This window comes from Accipiter gentilis, chromosome 11, assembly GCF_929443795.1.
Source record: "Accipiter gentilis chromosome 11, bAccGen1.1, whole genome shotgun sequence".
NCBI classification, from domain to species: Eukaryota; Metazoa; Chordata; class Aves; order Accipitriformes; family Accipitridae; genus Astur; species Astur gentilis.
In genome coordinates, this window is record NC_064890.1 from 25,550,974 (window position 1) to 25,577,357 (window position 26,384).

The 26,384-nt window shown below is 36.4% G+C and overlaps 1 protein-coding gene across 6 annotated transcripts in view; it reads left to right on the forward strand.

Annotated features, from left to right (window-relative positions):
- CADPS2 (calcium dependent secretion activator 2) overlaps positions 1-26,384 on the forward strand; it is a 324,748-nt gene that overhangs the window by 229,543 nt on the left and 68,821 nt on the right. For 3 of the 6 annotated variants that reach the window (XM_049814057.1, XM_049814052.1, XM_049814053.1), the window contains exons 14-17: positions 5,870-5,971; positions 11,261-11,324; positions 13,510-13,633; positions 16,192-16,212. In XM_049814057.1, coding sequence (XP_049670014.1) covers positions 5,870-5,971; positions 11,261-11,324; positions 13,510-13,633; positions 16,192-16,212 — 311 coding nt within the window. The remainder of the gene's footprint in view (positions 1-5,869; positions 5,972-11,260; positions 11,325-13,509; positions 13,634-16,191; positions 16,213-26,384) is intronic. The other 3 variants (XM_049814058.1, XM_049814054.1, XM_049814055.1) reach the window with 1 other exon arrangement.

Consider the following 26,384-nt stretch of genomic DNA (forward strand, 5'->3'; position numbering starts at 1 on the left):
CCCAGGAGCTTTACTTCTTTTTTCCCAATTTTCTCCCCCATCCCACTGAATGGGGGGGAGTGAGTGAGCGGCTGCGTGGTGCTTAGTTGCTGGCTGGGGTTAAACCACGACAACTTCTTAGATGGTTTTCCCAAGAAACCATTGCTAGCAGGATTTTGTGGAACCTTTCAGTTTTAAGCAGTTGAAAATGCTTCCTCTTTCTGCTGTGCTTCTTACTCTCAACCCTACACATTCTGTCTGTCTTGTAATGATAGCAGGTGCAAGGTCTTCTTTCCCTGATTTTTATCAGCAGTTGGACCTTCTGCTTTAATCTTAGATCTGTTCCAAGGCTGTCCAACAGCTGGAGGAAGGAGCCTGAGTTCCCTTATAGTGTGGATCTTTAGGGAAGTGTGTTACATCAGAAGTTATATTCCATCATTCTACCAGCATTTTATATAAATTCTCTGTCATGTTTGATACAGCATCTAGAGACTTAACAAGAGTCTGTTGGTTTTGTAGTTTGTCTTATTTTTCTATCAGTCCTCTATAATGGAAATAGTGAGAGTGGAGTTCTCATGCCCAAAAGCTTTTTTTTTTTATTCAGAAGTCATTTGTTACCAGTCACCATTTCCACAGAATACTGGAATGAGAAAATATACCTTTTAGGATTGATATGCTATGTGAGTTTGTGCTTCTAGATGAGAAGCAGTGTTCTCTCAAAGCTGGAAAAACTAGTTGATTCTTGGACATTTATATCACTTTTCTTCAGGTGAATGTATCTTCCCCTTTTCTGAGGCTCGTTGGGCAACGCTGAGAATAGAACTTTTTTCGCTAGGTCTTTCAGTTTTACGTACTGCCCTGTGCCAAGCATCTTGCATCATCCGGTTCATCTTTCATTTTTGGAAGCTGAGCGTCTCCAAGGTATATGGAGCACAGAGGAAGGTAAACCTTCTTTAATTTAATCTGCGTTCTCCTTTTGAAGTGGTTCACTTACGAGCATCACACCCCCAGGCCTCTGATGTGAGGCCCCTCTAAATAATTAAGTATGGGGTTTTTTTTTAGTTAATGCTGTTCCATTAGTGACAGAAATTCCTATATATTACTGTTGTAAATAGCCACAAGAAAGTTATCAGTAGGGTTGTCCTGCGTTCAAAGCTAGAAGCAAGGTTCCTTACCCTGTTGCAAGTACCAAGGGAAGCCTTGGTGACCTCACCTTTGGTTTAAGGAAGGATACTGCCCTGTGCTGGAAAGTGGTAGTGACTATAATAATGTTATAATAAAATGTGTCCTCACTACAATATTAACAGAGGCACATTTTTCAACATGCCAAAACAAATCTGCTTCTGAAAAGCCTCAGAGAAATTATCAATAGAAAATTAATCACAATTCACACATTATTAAGAAATATTAGAATAAAGTTCTGCATAGTTAAGGTGATACTTGCCATCTTAGGTAATGAAAAAACAGCTAATGCTATTACATACTCTCACCTTTCCTAAACATTATACATTGTTTTGTCATTAATTTCAACTGATTAATGCCAATACATACCCTTATACTTTGGGTAGAATGATCATATATTAGTACATGCTTATCTTTTCAGTAGAAGGGCATTAATGAATCCTACCTAAAATATAACTGCGTAAAAGATCATTAAAATTAACCTGATTTATCATCTTAATCTGTTTTAGTGGCCTTCAGAATTGGTCTTTTTCGTTCACTTGTGAAAAAGAGGGTATGACCTGTAAGCAGATGTAGGATCAGCCTGAAAAATGCGTACAACAGAAGGCTCTATTGTGCCCTTTTTTTTGTCAGAATGTTTGAAGAATGGTTAATATAAACAACAAAATGCTAGCTCTTCAAGTGCCTGCTGGTTAAAGCTATGTTTAAATGCCACGTGATAATTTGCTCGCTTCATTTTCTGTTAATAAAAAGATGTCTGCTCTGCCTGCTTCTAAGCTGATAATGTAAATCATTGGTTTTTTCTTAGATTTGTCTAACATAAACCATGGACTGTGCAAAAGCCTTAATTAATGCAACTGTGTATTAAAGAAAAATTTGCATATTAGTCTTTGGATATTAAAGTCCTATAAATAGATAATAAAAACTCTATATCAAAATTCTAAACAATTTAATTTTCAGTTTGCTAAGAAACAAAAAGTCAAACTTTTATCTTGCTAATTTGAAAATTGTCGCTGTTCTTCCATTTTCTTGTGCATCCTGCTGAATTCAAAAACAAGAGCTCTTAGAAAGCACTGAAGTCTTCTAAAACAATTTGTTTCTAGGAGCCAAGATGACATTTAAGTTTTGCTTTTGTTTTTCCTGTGCCCTTGAAATGTAGTTTATTATATAAATGTCTTGAAGTAAGACCTTAGCTGAAGTATTTTTCTTGTATTTTGTTTTTCATCATAATTTCTCATCTTTCTCTGACAGATTCTTTTGGTCAGCCTTTCCATTCTCATCTATGTGTGCGTGTGTTTGTACATGTTAGAATATCAATCTATGCATTCCTCTCCTCATACTCTTTTTTCTTCATGACAGACCAAAGTGATGGTCTATGTTTTTAATGAGGAAAGCTTATTGAAAAGACTTTAAATATTTTTAAAATATGCAAATATGCCAAAGGCACCAGTACCAACAATGTTCCAGAGGAAAAAAGCAAAGTCAGTCATGTTCAGTTAGTATTTCACAAGGCTCTCTCAACAAAGCAGTCTTGCTTGAGATAACAGTTCACTCTCTGAGAAGCCACTAGGAGAAGCTGTTTCCAAAGTTGAAGGCTGGAAACAATCTACAGGCAACCCAGTGTCCATCGTATCTAATTCCCATTGGAACTGGAATACCATTTTTATCTCACGTGCCATAGCTATTCACAAGAATCTTAATGCTACAATGCATCAAGTGACCTCTGCGAATTACTACAGGTTTTAGGACCTCTAGACAGCAAAATATTTCTAGAGGGTACTCCAAGCCTTAAAGGATTATATCAAGTGAGGAAAAACAGTCCATTCCCAGAGGAAAACCTAAATACACCACCTAATCAATCAGCTTCCCTAGAGTAACTGCCATCAGGACAGCAATCTTGCAAAATTGTCACAGTAAAGGTTTCTTTAAAAATTCTGGTCAACCTGTATTTTTGGTGTCATTATTTAAGTATCTTATGGTCGAACAGCTACGTCCCACTTGAATTTCCTAGCTCTAGTTCATGAGGTATTTATTTCAATTCTCTTTCGATATTTAAGTCTGAGTGAATTAAACAGTTTGAGATGTGACCAGAGACAACGTTACGTCTGTGCTAGTTAGACTGTGATCTAAGCAGACAAGACAGGCCAATCCAAATCCAATTGACAGAGTTCTGACAAAATGGAGAACTAATATAAGAGAGAGACTCAGGTTTCGAGTGTTCACTGTTTCACCTAGTTCTTTTATCCCAAAAGCAGTTGTGAAGAATAAGGAGGAAAAGAATGTGGAGGAAAGGAAAATTCACTCTCCCTTTACCTTCTTGAGAAGATAATGTTAAAATGAAAACTATTCTTAAGACAGTCAATCACTTTTCTTGGCTGAGTTCTTGGAAGAGAGGTCCCAAGATGCAGTAAGAAAGCTGAATACTGGTTTTGAATTGAAAAAATCAAGTCCAAACCACTATCCATAACATTTGGGATAGTAGGAAAGGCGCATTTTATGGATCACCCAAACCTTTGAAAACCATATGACTGCTTGAGTCTGATTTTCTTGGCAGGCACAGTAATTTATAAATAAAAATAACCAGCTCAAAACAGTGCTATTTTATTTTATTCTGTCTTTAAAGCAATTAAAGAAAAATATCTAGAAGACAAAATGAGCAGAAATTTTGAAACTATTTATCTATTTTTTCTCTCTCAGCTCATCTCAGATTCTTTTTCGGTGGATTCTTTGTTCTCAGTAGTAGATACATATTCCCAAGAGTAGCAAAAAATGATCTCCAGCACAACACGTGTCTCAGAACTTTGTTGTGAAAATGCATTTTTATGTTCTGCTTGTTGCAATAAGGCTAACAGGAAGAAACAAAATAATGATTCAGAGTTTGTGCTGTTTTCTAAAAGCATGTGTTCAAGACACAAGTTTTTCAGTGCTATAGGTGGTACGTTTTTCTAACAGCTTTTTGTGTTCTCTTTCCTTTTCCTCTGCTTCTATGCAAACATCCACTGAAAATATATTTAACAGTTCTGAAAATTTTAGGTGTTGTCAGTGAGGTTCTTTATGACAACAAACTCAGTGAAGTGACAGGTCCCTGGTACGTAGTGATCCTAGCCTTAGTTCAGGTTGACAGATATGACATCCTACTGGCTCACCTTTTTCACTTACTGTTATCTGGACCCCCAGGTCTTTTCTGTCATATATATGACATGCCTCAGCGAGGTTTAATATGACAGAACTATTTGCTTTATCACTCCAGAGCACGATCTTTCCTGACAATGCAATCAGACAGTGCAATTTACTTAAATTTGAGCCTGTTCCATCTGTCAGAAGGCTGAGGTAAAGTATCCTGGCATCCATCAAAAGAAAGAAGATAAGTTATTTGCTCTTTCACATCAAATTTATACAATAGTATATTGATGTGCCTGGTTACTCATACCTCCACCATATCTGATTTTTATTGTTGTCTTCACAATAATTTAAGGAGTTCTGGCATTCTTTCCACCTTGACTTGACAGATCACAAATATAAGTGATTTAAAGGGTGAGAGAATTGTTTATGTCATGATCAGGTAGCAACTTATCCGTCCTAGATTTAAGTATAGTGCAGAAAGTTAAAGTAACAATTTAGCAAAAACATGTTCATAGAATTCTAGAATGATTCTTAGAACATTCATAGAACGTTGTCCTTCTTCATGCCATTTTACTACAATTTCCTCAGTTCTAGAAACATTGAGATACAGTTTTGGAGGCTCTGGAGGAGGTACAGGGCAGATCTGCACTTGGTGTCAGGGTCATAAACTCAGGTGGGAAGCAGTAGCTCTTGTTACCCTGGAGCTGGAAGTTAAGAGAGTAACAGGAAGTTTTCAGATAGTTCTTTTTAAAGTATGTTGTATGTGGAGAAGTTGTGACTGCATGGCAAAAATACCATTTGGGAAATATGTATTTAGATTTCTTTAATTTCGTCACTAGTATAAATACATTAATAACACCTTTAGGCTAAGACTTTAGACTGAGTGTGTGCTTAACATACTTAATGCAAGGCTTATTAATAATTATTGGGACTTAAAAATGTATGTTTAAAAAAGTGCTAGTGATTTTGGTTTTTAAAGACTATTTCTTTGTTGCATCCTTTATGCTATATTTATATGGAAGTCTTGTTTACATGCTGCTGTTTGTCAGTATGGGATAAGGGATCAAAAAAATCTATGCTCACTCTAAGCAGGGGAGTTCCTAGGTGTTGCCTGCTCTGACTTTTCTCACCGTAGTTTGCTTCCCACCTTTAGTTGAAAATCACTTTCAGATATATTGTGCCTCTGGGAAAATATCTGGAAGATTCAAGGAGTTGAAATTCAACAAGGTCTGTGTAGGCCCCTCTACTGTGCCAATAGTACTAATTTTCTTGATAAAGGATATTACATATCTTGGAGAATTATTTGGGAGAAATACATGCTACCTTGTGTTCATATTGGGATCAGGTAGAAACTTAGGACTTGAATTTAAAAGTTCAGCTCAAAAGTTTAATTGTTTTTCTGATTGCAGTCTGTTCTTTATATTCACGAGTTATTGTTTAATCCTTCAAGGCAATGGGAAAGGGGAAAGGATAGTTAACACGCATGTTAACTGAACACTTTAAAAACAAAAAAAATAAAGATCACTATTTAAAGAGGAATCAGCGTGAAGAGCTATCAACAATGATTAAATATTTAATATTACAGGCCAGATGGAATTGGAACAGTATCTGTTGAAGAGAAAGAAAGGTTTGAGGAAATTAAGGACAGACTTTCCTGCCTTTTAGAAAACCAAATAAGCCACTTCAGGTGAGTGTATAATTTATTCAATGAATACTAAGTTTTTTCTGGAGGAATTTTCTCATGGTGTTAAATTTTGGTCTTGAACAATTGGAGTGAAAATAAAATAGTCTACCTGCAAAGAAATTTTAAATTTATGAAATGTGTAATGATTTATTTACAAAAGTGATTGTGCTTAAAATTTATTTGTGTATCATGCGAGTTGTATTTTTCTATGGTAGAAAAGATTGTGCAAGAATATAGGCCTGATTTTTGTTGAAGCTTTTAAACTTTAAGCTTTCTATAATGCTGACTAAGAAAATTGTTTGAATGAAAATGACTGAGCCATAGTAATTTCTGGATTAGTAATAATCAGAATGAGTAGAGAACATCTTTGATAGAAGGCAGCGAAAACTTTTCTAGATGTCTAATGTGATTTTCTTGGTTTCATGATATACTTACCTTTCCTAAATCAGCTAAGGTCCATCATACTCAATAAAGAGTTTGTCATATGTAAGGACTGTTAGTACCAGCAGAAGATGTTTAGGGAAGGAGAACAAGAACCAGAGCAAACTTGGGGTGGTATTTCCTTCTGTTTTCTAGCAGTTGATGGTTTATGAAGCTTAGTATAAAAATGGCATGTAGACCACCAAATCTGTTAGTTTATCACACTAAGCCAACCTATCTGCCATTATTCTGTTAATCTAATCTTTTTTTAGAATGTATTTATAGAATTTTTTTGTCTCTGTATCACCTTATGACAACCAGTTCCACAGTTTAAATAGTGCTGTGTGAAACAGCTTTCTTTTGTTTGGCAAGGTTGGCTGTAAGTTTATTGGATGCCCCTCTGGTTTGATGAGGTAAATGTCTAGCATTCACTGGTATCTGTCATGTTGATAACTAGGTGGTTGGGGATTTTTTGAGCGTAGAGGACATAGCAGTCTTGGGACTTCATCTCTGTATTAAAACTAAAGAGAGCTAGGATTCTCCTTGGAAGGTATTCCTTTTGGGGAAAAAAAAATGATGCTTTCTTCCTTTATTTCCTTTAAACATTCTTCCCTGACACGCTTCCTGTTTTCTGTCTTCCATGGGATTAAATAGCTCTTACCAGAGAAGCAGTACAGAACAGCATAGGGCAGAGTGCTTCCTACCCAGGTCTTGGAAAGGCAGGAGGAGAGTACTGACAAAGAACGTCATCTGCAGGTGGAAGGAAATCTTGTTTCTGTGACAATCTTCTCATGCTTGCTACAACAAAAATAATGAAGGAGTATTGGAGCTAGGAGAAAACCTCTGGCCTGTGATTGGCATACTTGTGACCATATCCTGTCAAGTTTGTGGTAGAAACACAATGGCTATAATTTCCAATGAATATAAGTACTTTTACTCATACTCAATGGTGAGGTCAGTGACAGTAGCTGTGACCCAAGAAGTATTGAAGCAGCAGAAGGCTTCTGAATGTGTACAGAGAGAGGAGGGAGATGGGAGAACAAGAATTGAGGCTGGGCATGTTGAGAATAATTCTGTTCACCTTCAGACCTTCATGCGCATAAAACTAATTATAAAATGTATAATAATGTCTAAATAATTATTTGAGTTGGAACAAATAAAGGTAAACCCATCATGTCTGCTTATGTGTACACTAGAGTATGCTGATGAACTTCGGCTGTATCAGTGACCATAGGATATTTCTGCCTCAGTCTTGGTGTGTTTTGAGGGAATTCAAACAATGTTAGAAACTCCTCCTTGAGAGCAATTAAATGTGTCATTCAAAGATTAATGTCTCCACCCTTCAGAGGACTTTAAGGTTTGCCTTAAACCCCCCCTATTTAATCAAGATAAGCAAACAGTGCTCTGCCAGGTGAAGAGCAATTATTATATCTTTCTCTGAACAAATGTTAGAAATAAAAAAAAATTAGGTGGAATGTCTGGATTTAAATGAGGATACTGCCATAATACTGGTAGAAGGAAGAATCAGTACTGCCTTGGAATCTGAACTTATAAAGCATATAGAGTCATGATACAGGGCATCCTGATAAAAAAATGGTATTAGACTTTTAAAGAAAACCTTGACTCAAGTAATGTAAAAGGTTCACCTGTATCATTAATTAACAAAGAATAACCTTGGCTGTGAGATTGCTTTCTTAAGAAAACATGGTATTAAAACCACTCCTTATTTCAATCCATCAAAATTGTTGTGATAACTGAAATGTTCAACATTTTTAAAAGTAGATTCTGCAGTAAAGATTAATGCAAAGCATGCACTGAGTTTCTCTGCTTTGGCCTTACTGTCCCTGAATGCCTTGTAGTCCTTGTCACTGGGCAGTCCTACCATCTGGCAGGCTGGCTTCCTGCTTCAACTGTTCTTTCTACTGTCAGTTCGACCATCCGTGCTGTTCATGTGCCCTAGAATATTTGAGAGACTTTCATGTCTTCCTTGTTCTGATAGGTTTTACAGTTTTTAAATGCCAGATTCTCTACAATAACCTCTTTATCTTCCTCATGGAGTCACATACAGGGTTTGGGGGGGGGTGGGTGCTGACCACTTTTTCTTGTGGTATGCATTTGACTTGGGCTCCTACTTTTTTAATTTTCCTCAGGCTCCTTGTAGGTTTCTTGCTTTTTTGATTGATCCTTTAAGGTTCTGCCTTTTGTTTTTCAATTTCTTCATTTCTTCATAGGTCCCATTCCTGAAATTGAATATACATGTACTGAATGTACATGTACTGAATTTTTTTGGCCTGTTCTCTTTTGCTACAGTATTAACTGTTATTGTTGTATGATCACTACTATAGAGCACCTCTCCTGCTCTGCACCTCCCAAACTATGTCCTGTTCACATTTGAGACCAAATCCGGAATAGCATCTTTTCTTGTGGGTCTTAAATTAGCTGTCCAAGGAAGCAATTCGAAACTGTGTCCCAAAATATTATCATTATATCTCATCCTAATGAGACATTGACCAAGTGTACACGTGTATAGTTGAAATCTCTTTACTATTTGTCATCACTTTGCAGCTCCTCTAATCTCACTTAACATTTCCTGATCACTCTCATCATCCTCATTAAGGAGTCAGCAATACAGACTTTAAAGGAGCACCAGCACTTTTTTTTTAATATGTCGGAACTTGTCTAAACTTTGCCCTTGCTCCGTTGCTTGGCATTGCATGCACTGGTCAGCTGTCATTGTGGACAGTTTAACAGAAGAGTGTATTTCTCTTCCTGTCTTTTCAGAGATGCACTGGATATTTGCTATGTCCACTTAGGTCACACCCATCTGAAAAAGATGCTCTCACACGCCTGTCAGCTAACCTGCAGCTTCCAGTTTTAATACTCCCCTATGGCCTTTTTTAATTTTCATTGCTATCAGCCCGCCTCCATTATGATTAAGATGCAGTCAGCTTATCCTGTGCTGGTGGCTCTCATCCAAAGTATTTCCCAGTTCTTAAGGCACTTAAACCTTTCCTCTCTGTCATCTTACCTACCCACTAAGACTTCAGATCTCTGCCTGCCTCTCAGGCATCAAATGTGGAAGAGCCAATATTTCAGAGAAAGCTTCTGTGAGGGTCTGGGACTTTAACCTAACCTCTTGCCTGGCTGTGTGAATTTTATCTCTGGAGTGTTCCTCCTACACTTCTGTATGTTGCTGGTACTAATGTAGACCATGGGTGCTACTCCTCTGTTCTCCCCTAGGTCACTTACGTAAACATCTCCTGATGTCCACTACCTTTGTACGCATCAACTAACTTACTGCTTGGTCCTCTTGGATGTCACAGACCCAGTTGTCTAATAATTGAGTTGACTACTGTCACCATCTATGTCTCCCTATCCTTAAAGATCCCCTCAGCTGTGGGAGCATTCTTGCCACAGCCAAAGAGTGTGAAATGGGCCATGGGGGTTTTACCCAAGAGATTGAATTTCTCCTCCCAGCAAGATGCTGCTTCCCTGCCTCCTCAGCAGCATATAGGCTGTAACACTGGAAGCAGGACTGCTCAGAGTGTCCCTTTAGGCCCCTACTGTGAACATTTCCTTTTCTTTAAGCTGCTTATCTCAAGAGAACAACTGTCCTCTGTGAGAAGCTCCTTGCACCAACTGCACACATAAGCTCGCTGCCCATGTTGTACGCATACATATTGTCTCTGAAATAAACTGAGTAACCCCTGTTCTACTGTGGGACTTCTGTCTGCATCGTGAACGTAAAACTGATGGGGTTTTGGAAGCTTCTTACGTTATTTACATTGCAGAACATACATGGAAGGAAGTCTTTGATTTGAAATATTAAGTATAATTGAGTGACATTTATTCAAAAACTACCGTTAGAGATTGATAGGAATAAACAGTGGGAAAGACAAGTTAAGGATTGTGGAAATACACTGCAAAGGGAGAGGAGGCAAAACATCTAAAGATGTGTTCTGTTTTAAGGTGACTCAATGCCTAAGGGTCATTAAATCTGCTTTGCTAATTTGTTAACCTGTCCTCAAAAATTGTTAGCACTACAGTAAGAAAGAAACAAAATGAGGCAAAGCAAATACTGGAAGTCTCGCTGCAGGAAATCCTTTTTTGACCTCATTTACAGAGCTTAATTTTGGCTGAACAAAATGTATATATAAAATTCACTGGTCTGAATCCTTTTATCATTAGAAAAGATTTTACTATTGGAAAACATTAGAATATGAGGCTACCGTGCTTAGTGAGTAATAATAAGAAAAAAATAATCTCAGCAACGTAAAAAATCCTTTTCCCAATTGGGGATATCCCAGCAAGATTTTACAGACAGGATTAAGAAAGGTTACAGTTGCCTGAGCTTTGTAGTCTCATTGACATGATCTATTGGATCATTCCGTAGACAAAAATGAAAAACAAAGCTATCAATGGGTTTACTTTTTAGTTTACATAATTTTAGAAGTATCAAGACAGAAGTGGGTATGGTTTAAGTTGTAGCTGATAAATTTTAAGATAACATTAAATGCTTTTCCAAGATATTTATAATATAATAGGAAAAACTATGGAATATCTGCAGGCATTTTTATTCCCATATTTCTCTAGAAACTTAAATATCTAACATTTTACCCTTATCTTAATCCCAATATTAAAACAAGATATAATATAGAGTGCTACTTCACAGCTCCAGTAGCTGTCATGACTACATGAGAAATAGTATCTCTTTCCAAGAAGATGACAATTTAGCTCATCAGAGACCAATAAATATCCTTCACAGTAATGCAAGTTGTGTAGTTACATCTCAAAATAAATTCTTAACTTAGTTATTATAATTCTGATAATTTTCTCTTCCTTTTTTTTTTTTTGTTTGTTTTGTTTTTAAAGATACTGTTTTCCTTTTGGACGTCCTGAAGGAGCTTTAAAAGCCACACTTTCATTACTTGAAAGGGTAAGTTTGAGAACATATTTTAAATTCTGCTTGAGTACTAAACCTGCATTTTTCTTTCGCCTTCAGGCTGCTGAAAGCAGACTCATGTCTTCTCAGGTATTTTACTACTGGTTTTAATTGTTTACTGGGAGGTTTTTTCTTATTGTCTTCCACAGAGGCAAACAGCTGTTTTCTGTAGGACTTATTTATTAGACTTTCACTTCAAGCCACTGCAGTGACTCTCTCTTTCTTTATAATTTGATTACCCAGCATTACTTCTAAAGTAGTACAAGTCTAGTTGACAGCCCCCCTTTCCTGTTTTTTATGGTTTCTATGCTGATGATGTTGTCTATACTGATATGTAACATTAAAAAGCTTCTATATAATCCAAATAATCTTCCATGAATGCATAATCTGAGTCAATTTAAGAAGAAAAAGCTATACGCAGCGAAACTAACACAGGCAGCTGTAAATATAAACTCCTGCCCAGCAAATCCTCTTGTATTGACTGGAAGGGAGAAGACCTCATAATGGTAAATGCATCTCAGTCATCTCTGAGGAAAGAGAACTTTAAATTCCTGCAGAGATTCCAGAGGAATAGTGTCAGCAGGAGCCTGATGAAGCTATGAATTAAAAGAAAAAGCTTAGATCCCAGTCTGTGTAGCTTTGCCAAAATCTGAGAGGTCTGGCCCTGGGAAGTGTCAGTTGTTCTGCACTGCAGAACACTCCATAGATAGAGATTCTGTGTTTGAAAATCTCTGCCATGTTAAAAAATACATAGAAAGTCTGGATATATACGTTTCCTTTCACTTATAACCTCAGCGACTGTAGTGCTGTGTAGATTCCTTTGTGTTACATGAAACAGCTATTTCCTCTCACTCTTCCTGCTGTTAAAAATGGCAATGGTACTCTATCTGGTGCTCAAGCAACACTGTTGTCAGTCTTGACTTGTCAGCATTCCTATACTTGTTGATGCAGACTGAGTTAGAAACAATTTATTTTACCTGTCTATGAAACTTTTGAAAAAAATCAGATGCAGAATAAAAGGTTTTGAAGACTGTATTTTCACTTGTTGATAACCCAGAAGTTACTCATTAAAAAAGAACAAGTTGACTAAAGTAGATATGTCATGTGTGTGTGCAAGTAATGGGAGAAGTCTGCTTTGCAACATCTTCCTAATAGCTTTTCTGTTGCCGAACCTGTTTCTTTTCTACCATATTCTTTCCCAGACCATATCTCTTGCTCCCTCTCTTTAACAGTAATTTTTAGATATGTTTTATAAGGGTGTAGCTTGTCTGGAGATCTGTTGGAGAAGCATTTTTAAATGGTTGTGAGTTATCTGAAATTTTATTATTTACATTAAAATGTGGTAAAAACATACTGAGTTTTGTTTACATCTACCTGTTGAAAGTTAATGGAGTATAGAATTAAAGTAAAAATGCAAGTGAATTATTAACAATATTTATTACATTTTATATAGTAATCCAGAGTATATAGTGTTGCATTTATATAAAGAGGTATATATTCTCAGTTTACCTCATTTGCAACAGGTGATCCATTTTATCAAAGTCCTATATTTTAAAAATAAATAGGCTTTAAAAACTGGCAGGTTTTGAAAAGCTTTATATGATCTGTACTTCTACTTGTCCATAATAAAATATCCCACCAGAAGTTCAATGCTTTCCCTGCCTACTATAGATGACTGTTTTTCACAGCCAGGACATGTTGAATTTGAATAACTTTATGAAGGAGGAAAAGCAAGTCGGTATTAGCTAGCTCTGATGGTGGTGTTGTTTCTCCTTTACACTGTTGAAGAGTCAATGGTTATACAAGGGTGGAAGCTTTTCCACAGGTGAGAACCAAGCAAATCTCCACATCCACATGTTTAGTGAGCACCATGATCGAGCCCATCCACAGAATGCTCTTGTTATACTGGTCTTAGCGTCACCCAAACAAAGACTGACTGGCATGCTGCAAGATGCCAGACAGTAGGGGTATTGTATATAAATACCATATAGGCAATCAAACCAGGGTTGAACAGAAAACTTCAAAGACAAATATCTAGTTCCACCAGCTGAAATAGTTCCTTTTTGATTTCTGCCTTTAATCATTATCAGTTCTGTAGTACCTTTAGGATACTTTTATCCTTTTCCCTTGGGTTTTGGGTAATGACTATAACCAAGTGGTATAATTGTCTCTGGCACAGGTTTTAATGAAAGATATTGCCACTCCCATACCAGCAGAAGAGGTGAAGAAAGTGGTTAGAAAATGTCTGGAGAAGGCTGCCTTGATCAATTACACTCGACTTACAGAATATGCCAAAATAGAAGGTTAGTACAGCAATCAACTGCCAAAGTGGCTGTAAAAGCCAACAATGCCTATTAACTGAATATTCTATGAGCAGCCTTTTCCCTTTCCAGAACAAACCCCTTCCACAGCAAGGGGAAATGTCTCATTAAAATCTCAGCTGGTGAACTATGGAGCTTTTTCCTATTCATTGCTTTAATATGCCTCCTGGGACCCTGTTTGAATGGAAGACTAGGACTTCCTAATTTAAGTTGCCCTTTGTTCTTACTTTTGAGTTCTCCATAAATCTAAAAGGTTGTTTATGGGTTATTTTTTATTTCTCTAACTATTTCTAGTAATTAAACTACTGACAGGAAATTCTTTCCTTAACAGCAGTGACAGTACCTTGAAACTTGAAAACTCCGGGTATAGATGCTTTTTTGATGTACTTTACGGCAGACAGATAGATAAGTGTTATTTATTTTTGCTGTTGTATTGCCAGATGTATAATAATAATAATCTGATGATTAAAACCTTAATTACATCCTGATTTTCTGAATGAATTAATGGGACAAAATACTAGATTTGACGGTAATCAGAAGGTTTTCTGGAATTTAGGTATGTGCTAGAAAGATATCAGGAAATTAACTAAGATTTTGCCAAAAAAAATGGCTAGGGTACACAATGTCATTTTACTATTTGTAAGCCTTATATAGAACAAAAAGTCATAATAGTCAAATGCCTTGTCAAGACACATCTGTTATTCTCCATAAAGCGCAGAAACCTTGAGATATACCTGTATAGATATATTCAGGAATAGAAGACAGTGTGTGCACATCTATATAACAGGATTTTTGGAGGTAGAGTCAATTAACAGGAAAATATATAAAAAATGAATTCTGCTTTTAAAAAATCCAAAATTTATGCATGTTGTGTTTTTTTATAGCATGTATTTCTAGCAATACCCTAGAAGAAATAGAGTTATCATAGCAGCAAAATGAAGAAGCCTCATGTTTACCAATATTATAAAACCAACTTTTTTTTCCTTTTTCCATTTCTGCTCAAATTCTGTGAAAAACATGAGTTAACCAATCTCACAAATGATTAACAAAAAAACCCATCTCATCACTATAGCAACCAGTATTATATCATGGGAGTAACAACATGAAACCATCTTAGTAACCAGTTTATCATAATTAATTATGATATCATGTTGTGTTAAAGAAAGAAGGATGAATATTAAATCTATTCTGGAAAATGAAAAAGCAGAAATAAATGTTTTCTTTAGTTTTTATCTTTCTGTATTCATGAATGGGATTTTTTAATGTTAAGTATTTCAGTCTTTCAGCAAACCTGTTGAAATAATGGGTATAAAAATAGAAACATTTTTAAAAGATGACAAAACTCACACTAAATTGGATTGGAAAAGTTTTTACAGTGATGTAAACACATCTTTGCCCAAGATTTTTAACTATATCCTAGACAATTGTGGCAGTTCCACTGCAAGTAGCAAATTTTGCACTTTAAAATAGGCACACCGTTAACACTGCAGTAAGCTGGAACAGGCAAATAAAGCTGCTGTCCATCCCATGGCATATTTTGACTTGCAAATTTATTTTTTGATTTGTTGTCTTTTGGTTGAAACACAACTAGATTTCTGTAAGTAGTTTTACACTCATGTAATTGTAAACCCAAAGCACAATAGATAATTGTATATATAAATCTAGTACCTCAATGAGAAATAGGTTGACTACTTTTCTGAGAATAAAGTAGAGTACTATTTGAAAGTGAAGGGCTCCAGCATCATAACATCAGAAAATTAAAAACATTGGCTTTCAGTAGCAATGAGACCTGTATTGGTTTCTTTCTATAGTCTGGTCATTACAAATATCCTACATTTTTACTAATATAAATGTAATGGTTTTCACCAATACGTTCCATTCTGCTTCTTCAGGTTTTTGGGAGCATTATTGTATCCATGCACTGAAATTATGTTCTTCTCTTGAAAGTAATTCATGTTAGTGTATGCATTAGTTGCTTACTCCTCACTTTGCATATAGAAAGCATATAGTCATTATCTTTATAACATTACTCATGTCCTCAAATGTAGCTGTCATAGATTTTGGGGATTTTTGTCCAATTCTTTGAATATTTCTACAGTGAACAACATCATATTAGTCAGTCAAAATGCAACTGTTGCATGATAATATCAGCTCTAGACCAATAGTAACTAGCTAAAAAGTAGAGATGCAAAGAAGGTTCTAACAAAAATAATATTCTTATATTCTTACTTTCTTATATTCTTTTACTATTATTTATGTTTCTAAATTCCCAGGCACAATATGGATGCAAACTCAGCCAGTGAGCCTGAAATATAGACTATATAGGACTAGTAAATATAAATATACTACCTAAAAACATACATCATTTCTCTCTCAGCTGACAAAACCCATCACATGTGACCTGACTGTCAGGACTCTCACTGCTATGCTTAAGATTTTAAAAGATTTTAACTTCTTGTGTGGTATTTATTCTTCTCTAATGAACTTAAAGTAGTTATATTTCTGTAATGATGTTTTTCTTCTCTTTTTTTTATATTTAGCAACAGCAGAAAAGGACTCAGGTGATTACTATCTGTGTGCATGTCTGCATGTATTACAGATATAGTGTCTGTTGTTTTATTATTTTTGTTGATTTCAACAATACCAAGATATTGACCAGAACATGTGTAAACATTAAAATTAATTTTGATATAGTATAGTCCATGCATTCTTCATTTACACTGATACTTAACTATGATGTGCATATTTATTAGCAGTTTAGATAATTCTATATTTTGGAATATGATGCAATTGTAGTTTCTGTGAAAGAGGTGTAACTAAGTGATGCAGAAAAGTTGGGCTATTAAATTCAAAAACAGTTTGTGTATTTAGAAAAATGTAATTTCATAGCCATCAGCAAAAATGGTATCTGTTTCTTAATGGGACTGCTGGATTTATTGATGGGGGTCTTGATAGCAGAATTAATTTTGTAAAGGTGGTCTTACATTTCTCTGATACAGGTTTGTTTAATGATATGTTTATTTTTCTAGTTACAGCTGAAGGTTAGGATGATGGTGGTTCTTCGTGTTCCTAAGTTCATGAAGCTGATATGGTCTATATTCTCCAACAGTGCATAGAGGTTGTTTCAGTGCTTATATCCCAATATTTAACAGAGTGATCATAAAAAGAGCATAGCTGAAGTAGTATTTGTGGCTGAGTAGTATTGGCTGCATAAAAGTATGAGGGACTGTGCATATATATACTATGAAATAGATGCACGCACTACTTCGTCTTACCTTTTATAAAGATGTACACACACAGACCTAATGGAGGCCTGATCATGATGCTTTGTGGGGTTTCCACAAATAATATCAACCACAGTTATGGGAAGGGGCATTGAGTTGGTAGTATTCTCAGGATGAAATAATTTTCCATCTGGAATGACAGACTGGGGTGATGGCTATAAAGGTTGTGTGAATGTAGTTCAAAGTGGAGCTCCTTGCCAGTGAGGGGCTTGAAGGGAGAAAGATGGTCCATTTTAAGAAGAACAGCTTCTTTAGCCAGTAAACAAGTGAAAATACTAGCAAATTATACAAACTACTTTTTTTAAGTCTATGTTCATAACTGAAGATTTAAAAAATTCCACTGGTTCCCAAAACTTCCACCGGTTTTCATTTGAAATCTTTAAACGCCCTGGAAATAGAAGAGCTCTATTTGGAGTTGTTAAAAAAGAGAGCAGATGATGCACTGGTGGTATGGGTATTCATACCACAGCCTGTTAGGATGAGTTGATATAAGCTCACGTTGATAAGGTAATCTCCTGACCCCCTCTGATCAACAGGGAGAGGTTCATTAAGCAGGTGATTAAAGAGCACTTGGAGACCCCTTCAACAACTTCTCTGTGAAAGGATCTATCTGATGCCATCAAATACAAATGCACCCTAAGACAGTTTTCCTACTAGGTAAGATACCTAAACCTAGATAGCACAAATAGTCCGTTTAGTATTTTTATGCCTGTAGGTATTGAAGAAAATATCTCTTCAAATAAGGAATTTAGAAAAATGTTGATGTTAATTTGTGAAATGAGAAAACTAATTTTAGAGTTTGTGTCCTTTGACCTTTGCACTCTAAAACCTCAGCTGTACACTTTTATATAATGTGTATCATCTAAAGTACAAATCTTCCTTGTGCCACATGCTCGCTATTCTCATTTTTTCTCAGGCTCATTATGTCAGAAATACAGACCGTTAAGCACAGATGACATACAGTTACAAGCACAGAAAACAAACAAACAAAAAAAAAACCCCAAAAAAACAAAAAAAACCCCAGACCATACCTGATTTCAGTCATTTTACATTAGGTTTATGCATGCTTTGAAAGAAACTATTGCCATGTTCTTAGGATAGTAAAGCTGTCCCTTAAGTGACCTGGCAAATAACTATATTAGAGAATGGATGAGAGGAAAGCCTGTCACATACAGTGAGTAAATGGAAGTTCACTATGTGAGTTAGGTAAAGCTAGAGGTTTATGGGCTGTGTTTATAATTTAATTGCTTAATTAAATTCTGCTTCTGACTAAAAATGCAACTGAAAATGAATCAGACAACTCAGAAAAATTTAATTTTATTGAAAGGAGTAAATAGGCTGTGTTCCACCAGAATTTAGTGTCCCATTGAATCCATTTCTCTGATGCAAAAGATGAAGCAGCTGAAAGGAATACCAATAAAACTATAGTTTAGCCTGGCTAACAGGGCCAAATCCTGCTCCTGTTGGTGTCGCTAGCTAAACTGCTACAGATTTCATCATGAACTTGATGTACAATATGCTTAACCCTAATACCATGTATTGTATTATCATGGAAAATAAGGAAAAACTATTTCTCGATAACTATTATTTACCCTTTAACTTGTGCACTAGATACTGTATAGAGAATCTTGAATTGCAGGAGTGTCCTTGTTAGGTAATACAGAGGAGAACATGCAAATTCTTTTGATTGCAAGAATCCTTTTTCAGCAGTGTGGTTGCCAGGTTCCCGGGTCTATTCCCCAAGTGCTCTCATTTTCACAGTCTCAATTGAACAAGGCTCTGAATGCTTTCCCAGAAGATGGTGGTTACTTTCTTAATGGCAGACACAGTGATATAAGCAGCACTTGCATCAACAGGATTTGTTTGCAGTCACGATGACATTTTATTTAACATTCCCATGTCATTGTACTATTATGAATATAGAACAGCTTTTTTCAATAAAAATTACATTTCCAATGACAATTATACAGGGTTCAGCATGTCATTCCTTACAACATGTACAGCTGAAATTCTCATAGAGTAGTTAATCTGTTCAGTTGTTATAATTGCCATTATGAGGAGAACAGCAGCAAACCTACTATTATAATTTTGAACTGTGTCTAAGAACTCACATATAATGCCCTTGTAGTTTGCAGCAAGGGTTTATAATTTGTCAAGGAGGTGATCACAGCATCAATATGTGAAAATCTCTTTTTTAAGTATAAGCCATTTTCATTTCAGTACATGCTGTCTTTGAGACTTTGCTACCTGAAAGTGCTTTTTAGATCATTTTGTGTATGGCATATTTTCCTATCTTATTTCAGTATTTAACTTGAGTTAAGTCTTCCTATAGATACTGTTCAACATAACTGGACAAGTAGCATTCTTCAGATGCATTTTGTATAGCTTCCAGTGAACAGCTTATAGAATTTTGCATGCCTCCCTCACCTGTATCCTTTAAAAAAGATGGCCTTCCTTATACAGTATTCATATTTTTTACTTATATTTTATACACATCCTTTAACACACACAGAGAGTAATAAAATACTTTATTTATTCCTTCTCAGAAATGAATGGGTTTCCCCATTTAAATTTATTTTGACATCTGAATGGCTGAGGAGTAATGGACTCTGCTACTGCTGCTATCATTGCCTAGAGAAGTGATAGAAATTTACATGTAAATATATTTTTCAGCACAAGGGCATTACCTTGCTGTGGAGAAATAAAGGGACTGCGTTAGGGATTAAAGTGGTAAATGGCTGTGAAACAAACAGGGCAGTATCTGTCATTGTCCGTAGATACTCATTTCTGAGGCAGTAGACAGATTGAAAAGATTTGAATTATTAGGTCGTTGTCTTTTAACTCATTATTTTTAAAAGTCTGTAGTAACTGGATATACTGGGCTCCTTCTGCCAATCAGTTTTAATAGAAGGAATGACAACAAATTCAATTAAAATCAGAGCAGATAGTTACTGTGTAGTGTGCAATTGGTCAAAGACAAATCAGACAAATACTGTCATCCCAATATTTCTTTCTATCAGACAGACTGCCAAAGGCTGAATAACTGTTAACTCCATACAATAGAAGGTCAGGAGCAACTCAACAGTTTGCTGGTTTTTAAAGGACATTGATCGTTAACATACTCATTACATACAAGTTTCTAAAGGAAGGGTAGTATGTAAATGCCCTCAAGGCTCAGAAGGATCTATCTGACTTAAAAAGAAGAACACTACAAACATTATTGAAATCGAGAAGGCAAGTGGAGAGAGTCATTGTACCTGGAGAGGACTTGATTAAAGCTCTCCATGCATGTTCATTTCACTGAACAAACAAAACCGAATGAGTTGCACAGCGGCATAGCACCTTCTTGGTCTCTGTTGTGCAACTAAAAGGAAAGAAGAGGATATGGGCAAATATCCCTGATTTCAATTTTGGAGCAGAGGACTGGAAAAGAACCCCTGGATTGTTAGGTCCACGTCCTGATACTCCTTGGTAAACTTACCCACATCCTCTCTTAAGAGCTGACCTGAATCGGTCTTTGTCACTGCTGTTCCCCTTTTCCACTCCCTCCTTCACCCATGTGAAGGCCATTTCAAGTCCTGTTTGCTCTATAGGTGTAGGAATCACCTGACAGTCAAATTAGTTCCTAGTTTTTAGCATGCAAACCTTGTCCTATATCCCTAATGAAGGAGGGATAGTTCCCTCCTACATTAGCATTTCATCATCTCCAATTCCTTCTCGCCCCGTGATGCATTTTTAGACAATTATTTTATACACATGCAACCTAGGCTTTCATCACGTTGTCTCAGAGTTTTAGCCTCCTGCTATTCATTTTTATCATCTTAGGAGCCTTTCTCTATTAAAGTTTGAATTCCACCTTCTTGAACATTGGTGACAAGAACTGTGCAAAGTCATCCCCATGAGATGTCTTGCACAGTGCTAGTAGAACTGTTATGCCAGAAATGCTTAATCTAATATATTCAAGGAACACTTGTCTTTTGATGTGTATATCATCCTTGTGGCACACAGCCATTCTGTGCCAAGTTAATTCAGCTCAGTCTTTAGAGCTTTAAACATTTCCAGCTGAGAAGTTACCAGTTCATAGCAAATGTTTATTGCTATTCATGTGTCAAAATGTATTGCCCTCCTTCTTAAAGTATTAAATTTTGTTGCTCTCTCCCATTCTTTGGAATTATCCAATTCTTGTTACTGCATTTTGACCCTGTTGTCTACTGCCAGTGTTTTACAACAGTGTTATCGGTGCACTCCTAATATTTATTCTGAAGTCATCAGTGAAAATATTAAGGAAGCTTAGCCCTAAAATGGATCTTCAAGGAATTCCTCAAGAAACCTTTCTTTGCTCTTTCTCAATGCTACCTATTGCCTTTCTGTTGAGGCAGCTTCTTTATCCAACACATATAGTTTGTTTTTTAATCCTCATTTTCTTCAGCTTAACTGGTAGTTTTCCCATGAGGCGCAGTATCAAATGCTTTATTAAAGTCAGAATAGATGAGATCTACTGAATTTCTTTTATAAGAAAATATCCTATCAAGAAAAGCTACTGCACAAGTCTAGTGCAACCTACCTTTGCAAATCTCTTACATTTTATTCTGTTTTCTGTTATTTTTATGTCCTCAATTAGTCATTTCTTCAAAATTTGTTTTAAACTTGTCAAAATCACTTTTCCCTCCTCCCTTAGCTGCCAGCATCAGATTTGTTGTTGTCATCTTTCAGTAACTCCCTAAAATTTAGACTCCTAAAATTGTTAGATTTTTTAAAAACACTTACTATTACATCTGCACTTTCAAGTGCCAGTTTCCTCTCAGTCTAATATGTCAGTTATTCAGGTCTCTTCATTCATGGAGCCCTTCAATTTGCCATATTTGTTACCTCTGAGTTTTATTCCACAGGAACAGAAAGTGCTGAGAACATTAGTTCTTTCCCCTTTTGAAGAGAAATTAGAAGTGAGGGAAAGGAAGAACATACCAACTGCTCGTATCTGTGTTGCCAAAACCAGAATACAAAGAATCATATATAAAGTGCCTTTGATCAGCAATTAAAAACTGATATTTCTTTTTACCTCTGCCTTTTTTGTTCTGCTTTTACCTTGTCAGATTTGTTGTTTCAGTTTTTTTCCATGAGCCAAGATTCCCAAGAAAAAGCAAAAAACAACCTGTGATTATCCCACAAAGGTAATTCCATTCAATGCTATGATACATTTTTAAAAAATGAACACATTGTAGTGTGACCCACTTTATAAAATGGTAGGTTATAGACTAGGAGATGTGAACTCTAGCTTTCTACAGATCTCATAATCTCTCGGTACCTAAGTGATAATGGTAATTAATTTTAAAATTTTTCTTGTCCCTAGAATTTAAAATCCTATTGAATTCTTAGAAAGCAATCATGGAAAGACTGGTTTCAACTCATAATTAAAGCTAAATTCCATTATTTATATAAGGCTAGAATTTTTTTTTTAATCAGAAGAATATAGGATGTCCTCCCAGATGTCCACTCCTTACTTTTTCATTGAGATTTTCTGTGGGTGGATTATCCCAGTTGCGGATTAACTCTGCAGAGTCAGTTCAGGTCTAGTAACATATATTAGCTCCAGTTTATTGATGTTTGTACTGCTTTTGATACAAGTCTAGAAGCAATCTTGCTGGTTTCACTTATCAAAAAGTCCAAATTAATAGGCCGTACTGGAGCAGACTTGGCTCCATACAGCTCAAATTACGATGTATCTGTATTATCAAATTATATTATGGCCTGCTTTACTGCAGGGCTTCCCTGTCATCCCCTCTGCATCAGTATGAGTTCACTCTCAGGCTCCTATTCGGAGTGAATCAGTCAGATTCCTTGGCAAGAGAGCTGGTATAGAATAAAGGGTAGCTCATCTAGGCTCCATGTACTGCAATTGGATTTGGAAAGAAGCATGTAAGATTTAGGTCCCTCTGCACAATATCCAAACAGGTAGTATTCAGAAACTCCCAAACTTGCTCAGGCTGTGCACTTCTGCGTGTGCAGCGCATCCCAGAAAGAACTTGACAGCCAGCAGTCATCTCATTATCTGCCCTCCTGAGGGTCTAATTCTGGCACATGCATAGAAACAAATTAGTTGATGATCAGACACCTCCATCGGTAGACATCTTGCACTTTCTCCCAGCTTTAACGGTGGTAGCATTAATGTTAAGTAGCACAACAACTGAGTGCTGCCGGCAACCAGAGCAACAGTGCCAATGAAAATTAAAACAAATGCCAGTTATCTTACATGAAGGGTCAAAATGCAAACTGGATGTTCTGTTGCAGTTTGGCATAAAATGAGCTGGACCAAATCCTAAACTGCAACATGACCACAGAAGTCTCCAGCCCCATCTAGCTGTCTGGGTGTGAAGGTACCTGTAAGCCCACCGGCGCTGTGAACTCGGGGTCTCTCAGCATACTTGCCTTTTTTCCAATATCCCTGCCACTGGTCTGTGGGAGACCCTCTGGCCTGGAGACAGGTTGGCTCTCCTGAGTGTCTTGGTCTGGATATGCTTGTTTGAAGAAAAGGAGGAAGGATGAAATACTGGACAGGGAAAACCAGTAAGGGATATTTGCTGTGCCACAGCAGAGAGACTGGCAGCCCAGAGCCGGGTACCTCCTAGCTGCACTGTACTCAGCCGAGGAGGAGAATCGCCTTGTTAATCAGCAGGTGCCTCTGCTCAGCAAATGCCAATGAGAAACTAAACGCACATGTTTAACAGTTTACGTGCTGGGGAGAAAAAGAAAGAGGTGGATTATACATGCGTCTTCAAGGCTAAACTCCCTTCTGGAAAGCAAGCTTAAGTTAGGTTTTAGACATACTGTTGTTAGGTCTTAGACATCCTGATGGGCTCAAGAAGGGAGGAACAGGGAGAAGTTCTCTGACCTGTGTGACACAGGAGGTCAGACTGGATCATCTGACAGTCCCTTGTGGCCCTAGGCTCCATGAAGCAGTCACCTTGTCATTTCAGTAGCGTTTTAATCAGTTAACTTAGCTCATTTAACCATATTTTCTTGGTACCTATGTGACTCACTGATAATGCGTACTTGAGAAAGCATCCGTTGTTTGCAAAGCCTGGCTTGCTTTTTCATTTTGGCAGAATGTGAAGCTGAAAACAGATGATTGATGGCTTTTTCTGTTTATTTTCTAAAAGATGTCAAGCAGCATATTTACTGACTCGACTCCTGCTGCAACTTGTTAGTTTGAGCAGTGTAAACACATCTTAACAACCTCTAGTAATTGGGGGGAGAAAGACATCATGAATATAATGAAAACTGACAGCACTGATTTCCATTCCTGTAATTTTTTCACGCTTATGACGACAAGCACAGTATTTTGCTCAGATGTTTTGGAGGTTCTAAAACTTCCAGATAACATTTTATTGGTACTCATATTTCAAATATATTACTTGTTTGGTAAAAAAAAGTTAATATTTAGTTCTCTTTCTCTCAAATTACTTTGTGGCCCCTTGTTTATACACCCATGTAAACCGTGGTTATCCATAACACATACTCACTAGATTTTGGAAAGTGAAAGGTCCTTAGTTACAAAGAAAGACTAGCTCATGTGGTAACTTACAGAGGAAAAAGGAAGCTTTAGACGAAGCTTAACCAAAATGTGGGGAAGCATATATCATCCAAATGAAATTCCACATATTGATTTATTCTGTGAATAAGTAAACAACAACAAAACTAGAGAAATTTGTCCAAGGATGCAGAGTGAGTGCAATTCTCTGCCACCTTTTCTTATCAATAAATCTTCTAGGAAAATCACAATTTTTAAAATATTGTCAAAAGCTGTATGAAGCACCAAGAGTAATTTGCATGTTTTTAGCAAGTAATAAATAGTTTCAGAGTAAACTAGAAAATAGTAAATAGTGGGGGGAATTTCATGCAAACTTGAAACTGGAATTCATTGATCCCAATTTGTCGCACATTTTTAGTCATTCCTGCCATGAAATGTCATTCAGAAACTTGCCATACTCCCCTCAAAAGGAAATTTACAGTTTTCATCCTCTTTTCCTCCTAAAAACACTAATCCTACTGAAAAAAACTATTCCTGAATATTAATCCCATAATGACTGAAATCCTTGCAATTTCTGGCTTCGGTAATTTATCGTGACTGATGTGTTTTTATGCCAGCATCATCCCTGAACATAAGTAGGCCTTCTCCTTTCCAAGTGTTCGCACTGTGGGAACACTGTATTCCTACATTGCCTGTGTGGGAACACTTCTGATCCCTTCTTTCATCCTTCATTTTATTAGGCTTAGTATGCCTTTCAAACAAACAAACATACAAAAAAAACCCAGATTCTCCATTCAGTACCATTTCTGATTGAAATTCAGAATTCTTATCCTTTCAATTCCATTTCTGATCAAAATTCACCACTTCAACAGAAATGACCAGGACTGCATTTCCTCACCGCCTTGCTGAACAGAATTAATACTTCCCTGAGACCGTGTTTCTCTTCATCATGATCTCGTCACAGTGGTGGTTCGGGATAATCTCACAGTTAGTTAGTAGATCTATGCTCTTTCTTCTGCTCTCCCTACTGATAATGATATCTGTTCAATAGCCACTTTTAGGCTGTCTTGAGCTTATTCCAGGTGGGAATAAGTGAACTTACTCCAATGCAAAAATGCAACATCAGATTCAATATAATTATTAGAATTATTTTCTTACTAATTTAGAGGAGCCCTTCTAGACATAATTGTTGAATAGTTTACAGCTTGTTTAGTTTCATTAGGAATGAATGCAATTATGAATAAAATTATTTTGTTTACTTCGTTAGTGATAAGGTCTATGAAGATCAGGCTGAATTTGTAATAATGAGTTGAGTATGTTGAAATCAGATGTGCCAGTCAAGCTCTGTATTATTATCACTGGTTTCTTTCTAAGACTCCTTAACATCAGTGATACTGATAGTGATATATCAGCTATATGAATAGTATTTGCTTTGTGTTCAGGTAGGGGAGAACCACTAGAGGAAACAGCAGTTTCAGTCCAGGATAAGCATAGAAACCACTGTTTAAGTCTGAATCCAACAGTGGTCTTTATACTGTAACCTAAATAACAGGGGCTGGACCTATCCTTTCTAATCTCACTTGACGTGATACATTAATATAGTTAGTGGTTATATTCTTATATTTGTTCTGCAGTATCAAATTTGGAAATTCCGTACAGTATTAATAACCGTGATCTTGACACTGTAAATGTAGTTTTGTGTCCTGATGTGTGTTTTGTGCCCTGATATGTGTTTTGTGCTTGGTCCAGGTTCATACAATAACTCTCTCTTGAATTTGATTGTGGTTTTGGAAATCATATTATTTCAACATGTCTGCTTATGTGGTCTGTTTTAATAAGATTTGAAATTATTTTTTTTAGTTGCTTCAGTAAATAATATGCCTGCTTTGTTTTTTACATGAAAACAACGTGGTTTTGTAGT